Below are 7071 nucleotides of genomic sequence, written 5' to 3'. Positions count from 1 at the left end.
ACGCCCTTCCTGGGGACAGACCCTGGGCCATGCTGAGTACACCCTGGCTGGGAATGGGGACACAGCAGCCGGCAGCCCCCTGAGCGCGTCTGGGGATGGCTGTGCCCATCAATGGTCCTTTGTCCTCCTCCTCCTCCGCTCAGGGGCCAGGCCTGGGGTCAGTGCTGCAGTTTTGAGGCTCAGTGAAGCCGACCCCCCCCCCCTCCTGCCCTCTGTCCTCCAGGCTGGGGTTCCACAGAGCTGAGGCATTCAGTACCCAGTGCTCCACCTTGCTGAGCCCCCACTGCCCTCCTCAGCACCCCAAAGTCACTTCCTCATCACCTTAGCATCCCTTGATGCCCATTCTGTGGCTGCTCCTCCCCATTGTGCCCCATGCCCTGGGACATCTCAGTGCTATGTCACATCAACCCTCTCCATTTTTCTGTGCCACGATGCCCTGTGGACCCACCACGCCCCATGCCCCTGCTCCTGCAGCATCCCATGGGGTTTTGGGGCCAGCATGGCTCCCACTGACGCTGCTCTCCCTGCTTCGCAGAGCTCCTGGGTACCAACCGCTCCGTCCTTTTCTTTGGCCACCGCGGCTTCTTGGGCTTCCGCTCCCTCTACCTGGATGAGTACCGTGACAGACTCTTCATTGGGGGCAAGGATGTGCTCTACTCCCTGCGTCTGGACAGGGCCAGCACCGACACCAAGGAGGTGAGCCGGGTCCTGCAGGCATCATGACCGCCCTGTGCCAGGTGAAGCCACCGCACAGCGAGGACTCCAAAAGGCATCCCAAAGCAATTAGCTGCTGGGGGGTGGCGGTTCCCGAGCTTGTCCCAGGGATGGGGGTCACAAGGGGTCCGTGCCCGCTGTCCCCTCCGCCTGCTCCCAAAGTACCTTTTTGTTCCAGATCTACTGGCCACCGCTGCCCGGACAGACGGAAGAGTGTTTTCGGAAGGGGAAGGACCCAGCAGTGAGTCTCTGCAGCTGGTTATAGCTAGGATGTGGGACCACGGGACTGCTGCAGACATGGGGGAAACTGAGGCAGAGAGCTGGTGATGGAGAACAGGGCTCTGCAAATCCCATCTATGGGACCAGGGCAGCTCGAATGTGGAGGCACCAAGTGTGCAGGAGCAGATGGGGTGTGAAACCTGAGATAAGAGAGCCAAAATCCATTGTCTGGGAGCCTCCCTGCAGCCCTGCATGGCAGAGCATCCATGCACGGAGCTGCGCATGGTCTCAGCAGGGTGGTGATGGAGGGGTGTGAGCTGCCATGCTGCGGGGTGAACTGGCCGCCCCCACTACTCCCCTGTGTGGGAAACGTGCTGCCCAATCTGGCTTAGTGACCCCATTCCCCTCTTTGCAATTACTTCACATCCTCCCTGCCCTGACCTGAAACTGGAGGATGGTGGGGGGTGGCCATAGCCACCAGGTTCTCTTACCCCACACAAACCCCTCCCGACAGTGCCCGTCCTGCTCGGTGTGTTTATTTTCCAAGCTCTGACAGATCCAAGCTGGGACAGTCTTGGTTTTCCCTCTTTTTTTTTTTTTTTTCCCCTACATTATTTTTTTTAACTCATTTTGGAGGCTCTTTGCAAAGGGAAAATAAACAGCAGGGAGGCTGGGGGCTGTTCAGCAGCAGGCTCCCAGTAGACACGGGGCCTCACGATGATGGAGTAGGGTGGGCAGCACTGGGAGAGGCTGAGCACAAGGAGACTGTGCCTGAGAACGGCGGGGATGGAGCAAGCCTCCCCTCGCGTTGGTCAGCCCCATAACCTGTCCCATAACATGGGCAGGTTTGGGAGAGTGCACTGAGCTGGAGGGCACAAGGAATATGGTTGTGGTGCAAGGGATGATTTCTCCATTGCTGGGGAGGAGGATGATGTCCCCAGGGTAGTCATCCCTACTGGTCCTCAAGGAAGGGGACTGTCCCTGCTGGCAGGGCCTGGAGATAGCCAAGGGGCTGTCACAGGCACTCTGTGTCTGGAGGCAAGGGCTGCCATGGGTCTCCGTCTCCCACATTTCCTCCCTTTGTTTCCTCCCTTGCACTCAGTGCAAGCAGGGACAAAATGGGGGTAGGAGCAGCCAAAAGCCCATTCCTTTTGCAATGTGCTGAGGTTCCTGGCTGGTGGAGCCCACCCGGCGCAGCCCCAGCCCTGCCATATGATCCCCACCAGCCTCCCCCTTCCCTGCCTGTCCCCAGACCGACTGTGCCAACTACGTCCGCCTGCTGCAGCCCTACAACCGAACACACCTGCTGGCCTGCGGGACGGGTGCCTGCCACCCCGTCTGCACCTTCATTTACGTGGGGCACCGCGGCGAGGTAGGGGCCTGCTCAAGGCACCATCCCACCCCCATCCTCCTCCTTCCTGTGATGTGAGGCCGCATGGGGACTCTGGACCCGGAGTTTGCCCTGGCCAAGAGCCAGAGATCTACAACCCCCCTGCAAACCCAGCTCCTGCTGATGGGTTGCCCCAAAAAGCATGGGCTCCAAGACCGATAGCCAGACTGGGGAATCTGCAAGCCTAGGGTGAACCCTAGACTGGCCTCCAGCATGCCCCCATTATGGTCCCATCTTCCTCCAGACCCAGCATGCCTTCAATTTGGATCCCGGTAGCATGGAGAGTGGTCGTGGCAGGTGCCCTCATGAACCTGACCGTGCATTTGCCAGCACCATCATTGGTGAGTTGTTGCCCTTGGGGTCCCCCGTGGTGCTGGACACTGGGATGGGGACTGGTTCCCATGGCTCAGGAGGGCCGTGGCACTCAGGGTGTCTCTGCCAGGTGGGGAGCTCTATGCTGGCCTCACTGCGGATTTCCTCGGCCGTGATCCCGGCATCTTCCGCAGCACTGGGACCCGCGCTGCGCTGCGCACTGAGGTGGACCAGCGCCTGCTCAATGGTATCGTCCATCCTGTGCCCTCGCATGGATCTTCCTCACCCATTTCTAGCCATTATGTGAGCTGCAGAGATGGCAGCTGCTCCCTTTCTCGGCTCTCTTCTAGACCCCAAATTCGTGGCTGCTTACATGATCCCAGACAACGATGACCAAGATGATGACAAAGCCTATTTCTTCTTCACGGAGAAGGTGGTGGAGGCAGACAGCAAGGAGCACACCATCGTCAGCCGAGTGGCACGGGTCTGCGTGGTGAGATGCTGGTGGCACCATGCTAGACACCGCAGGCATAGAGATGTTCCCCTTGTGCCTACTCGGCGCTTGGTTTTGGGGACCTAAAGCCTGGGGTGGTTTCCTGTATCAGTATCAAATTCCTGAGTTTTGGAGATGGTGAAGGCTCCCAAGCCTCCAGGGGTGCAGAGTGCTCAGTCACAGCGGTAGCCCTGATGCCCCCCATCCCTACAGAATGATGCTGGAGGCCAGAGGGTGCTGGTCAACAAGTGGAGCACCTTCAACAAAGCCCGCCTGGTGTGCTCTGTCCCGGGTCCTGGTGGCATTGATACCCACTTTGATGAGCTGGGTAAGGGAGGCGGGCTGACTGGGGACCCCAGTGGCTCTGTGGCTTTGGGGCCACCAGTCAACCCCAGGGCTCGGGTTGCTCCTCCACAGAGGACGTCTTTTTGCTGAGGACCAAGGATGGGAAGAACCCGGAGATCTACGCACTCTTCAGCACTGTCAGGTGGGTGGTTCAGCCCCAGCCCGAAAGGATATCAGCCCCAGTCTGGGCTGCGCAGACATCTCAGAGCTCCTGTGCCCTCCACCGATGCACCTGTCACTGTCCCCTTTCAGCCATGTCTTTCAGGGCTCTGCTGTCTGTGTCTACCGCATGGCCGACATCCGTGAGGTCTTCAATGGGCCCTTTGCCCACCGGGACAGCCCCCTCCACCAGTGGGGAGCCTACGAGGGCCGCGTGCCCTACCCGCGCCCAGGCGTGGTGAGCAGTTCCCACACCCCATGGGGGGTGATGGGATCAATCCCAATAGGGTCTCTACTCCCAGAGTGGCTAAGGTGGAGATGATCCCAAAATGGAATATGGGAAGGGACCCAAACTGGCTCTGATGAGGGGCTGAGTGTGCTGGCGCCAAGCAGCGTCCTTCCTGTCCCTGCAGTGTCCCAGCAAGACCACCAACCAGCCCCAGCGGCCATACAGAAGCACCAAGGAGCTGCCTGATGAGGTGCTGCACTTTGCCCGTGCTCACCCCCTCATGTACAGGCCTGTGCGCCCGCGGCATCACCGCCCGCTGCTGGTGAAGACTGACCTGCAGCATGGCTTGCGCCAGCTCGTGGTGGACCGTGTGGACACTGAGGATGGGCAGCATGACGTCCTCTTCTTAGGGACGGGTATGCGGTGCAGGTGGCACACGTGGATGTCTGGTATGGCTTGAGGTCATGTCTCCATTCCCCTCCTCCAGATGCAGGCTCGGTGCTGAAGGTGGTGGTGCTGCAGAAGCAGAGCTCAGCTGTGACAGAGGAAGTTGTCCTGGAGGAGCTGCAGGTTTTTAAGGTGGGGGATGCTCATGGGAATGGGCTAGAGGGATGGCACCACGCTGTTGAGCATCAGGAGGTGGAGGCCCAGGGCTGCCCATGGCAAGGCTAGACAAAGCCTTGCATCTGCTGTTCTCCCTGCAGGTGCCGGTGCCCATCACTCAGATGGAGATCTCTGTCAAGCGCGTGAGTCTGGGGTTGGGGACAGGGTGGGTGACCAGGAGGGGCTACATAAAGTGGGGTCAAGCATCACCACTGGGAGGTAGCTGCTGCCATTGCCATATTGTGCCGTCCTCCAGCAAAAGCTGTATGTGGGTGCCAGCCTGGGGGTGGCCCAGGTGCGGCTGCACCAGTGCAAGAGCTATGGCACTGCCTGTGCCGAGTGCTGCCTGGCCAGGGACCCGTACTGTGCCTGGGATGGCACCGCCTGCACCCGCTACCAGCCCTCGGGCAAGCGCCGCTACGTCCGCCACACCAGCTCTGTGCACCAGTGCCTGGACCAGAACCTGACCGGTGAGAGGCTGCGGTGTCCCAAGATGTCCAGAACCCCTATTAGCCTGTCCCATGGTGCCCCAAGGAAAGCTGGGGCCCTTGGGGAGGTCTGTCCCTGGTGGGCACTGAAGCCATGGTGGGCACCTGGGGAGGTGATGGGGCGTAGAGTGTCTTGGCTTTGCCTTCACCATGTACACACTTCTGTCTCTGCCCCAGTGGATGACTTGGAGCACGTTGAAGAGAAGGTGCTGTATGGCATGGAGCACAACAGCACCTTTCTGGAATGTGTGCCCCGCTCCCCACAGGCCAGTGTGCAGTGGTTTGTGCAGAGACCCCCAGATGAACAGAGGGATGAGGTGAGACCCCAGCACCCATCCTGTCCTGCTCCTTTCCTTCTCCCTGCCAAAGGGAAAAGGGACTGACCTCATAGCCACGGCCAACAGGTAAAGACAGATGAGCGGGTACTGCAGACAGAGCAAGGGCTGCTCTTCCGCCAGCTGCACCGTCGTGATGCTGGGATTTACTACTGCAAGACACTGGAGCATGGCTTTACCCAGACGGTGGCCAAGACAGCCCTGGAGGTGCTTGGGGGCGAACAGCTTGCCCGTGCTACACCCCGACAACGGGAGGACAGGCACCCGCTCTGTCCTGAGCCCTGGCTGGCAGCACCTGCACCCAAAACCTGGTACAAGGACATCCTGCACCTCGCCAGCTCAGCCGACCGGCAGAGGGTGGAGGAGCAGTGCCTGCGCCTGTGGTGCGGCCACCGCAAGGGCAAGATGGCCAAGGGCAAGCACGCGCTGGCTGGCATGGATGTGGGCAAGAAGGGGCGCGTGGCCAAGCCACAGGGTGAGAGGATCCGTGTGCCCCGGCAAGCTGCAGCCACTTAGAGCAGGGGACCTGTCCTCGGGCAGAGCTGCAGCTGCACGAGGTCCTTCTGTCCCCAGGGCTGGCTCCTGGGCAGGTCTTGTCCCCCTCCGAATGGGTGGTGTCAGGGGGACACAATGGCACCAAGCCCCTCGCTCTTGCTGGGGGCTGCCAGGCACAGGGTCATGGTTACCTGAGTGGCAGAGACGCTGGGGAGCTTGCTGGCTTTCTCCACAAATAAAGTGGCCGAGTGTGGCACCAGTCCCCTCTTTGCCTGTGGGGTTTGATCCAGGCTCTTTCCATGCCACCAGCATGGGACCCAGGAAATACAATACCTGCACTCATAAGGAAAAGCTGAGAATCGTGTGAAAAAGTCTCCCAGGCTGGGTCCCGGCATCATGCAGCGGAGGATGGGGCTCTCATGGCCCCAGCCCAGCCTTTGTGCTGGGAAGCAGAGTGGCCTTTGTATGAAAAGGGAAAAGAAGCACTCAGGCAGGCGTGGGGCCAGCACTGCCGCTCCTGTTCCTGGAAAGGACTTGTGGGCTCATCCTCAGCCCCATTTCAACCCTATCTAAGGGAAAGCACAGACCGTTTTGGGGCTGGGCAGGGTCAGAGGGTGGCAATCAGCCTCAAACAGGTTAGACCCATCCCTGGGTAAACACGGGAGAGGCTTAGGGAAGGTAACAAAGCCAGGGCAATAACGGTACCAGTGCAGCAATGGGCAGGGGGCTTTGGGGCGGGGGCCAAGCTGCAATGCTCCCCAATGCGCAGTGCTCCAAAGAACAGGGGCACAATGCAGGCGCTGCTGGCCCCATGCTGAGGGCCTGGCGAAGTTCTCAGCCAGGCTGATAACGATCTTCCTGCTCCCAGCGCAGTGTGGCCCCACACAATGGTGTGAACCGAGGCCCCACCGGGACCAGCATTGTTCGAAGGCAGAGGAAGGGGAAAGAAAATACTAATAATTGACCCCCAAAATAGCTTGCACAAAGCCAGGGCTGGGCCATGAGATCACTGCTCCTCCCTACAGCACAATGACCGCAGTGCGGTGCCTTTGATGGGAGCAAAGTCCGTGGCAATGCTGCGTTGCCCCGCGCGTGTCTGAGCTGTGGGGCAGAGGCTGAGGGGCCTGTGCTGTCACAGAGTCGGTGAGGGGCTGCGGGGCCAACCCCTGCCCCACACAGAGCCCATAGCCCGGGGGAAACAGCAGGGCCATCTGCGGGAGCTGCAGGGCAAGAAAGCCCCGGGGAAGGGCCCGGCCTGCTCTTTTTTCAGCTGTTTCCTACGGAAGCTG

General features: G+C 60.2%; 1 protein-coding gene across 1 annotated transcript; it reads left to right on the top strand.

The window, feature by feature from the left end:
* Positions 1 to 525: 525 nt before the first annotated feature.
* SEMA3G (semaphorin 3G) lies at positions 526 to 6066 on the top strand (the record flags this gene model as incomplete). The annotated part of the gene is made up of 15 exons (XM_010718423.3): positions 526 to 696; positions 893 to 955; positions 2186 to 2305; positions 2568 to 2664; positions 2766 to 2882; positions 2986 to 3128; positions 3342 to 3456; positions 3546 to 3615; positions 3726 to 3870; positions 4046 to 4277; positions 4349 to 4440; positions 4566 to 4607; positions 4721 to 4934; positions 5130 to 5269; positions 5357 to 6066. Coding segments are annotated over 15 exons (2208 nt in total), but the record flags the coding sequence as incomplete, so codon positions are not given.
* Between the last annotated feature and the right edge of the window lie 1005 nt (positions 6067 to 7071).

Source organism: Meleagris gallopavo, chromosome 14 (genome assembly GCF_000146605.3).
Source record: "Meleagris gallopavo isolate NT-WF06-2002-E0010 breed Aviagen turkey brand Nicholas breeding stock chromosome 14, Turkey_5.1, whole genome shotgun sequence".
In the NCBI taxonomy this organism is placed as follows: Eukaryota; Metazoa; Chordata; class Aves; order Galliformes; family Phasianidae; genus Meleagris; species Meleagris gallopavo.
The sequence above is the reverse complement of the archived record's forward strand: the minus strand, read 5'-3'. Positions and strand labels throughout refer to the sequence as shown.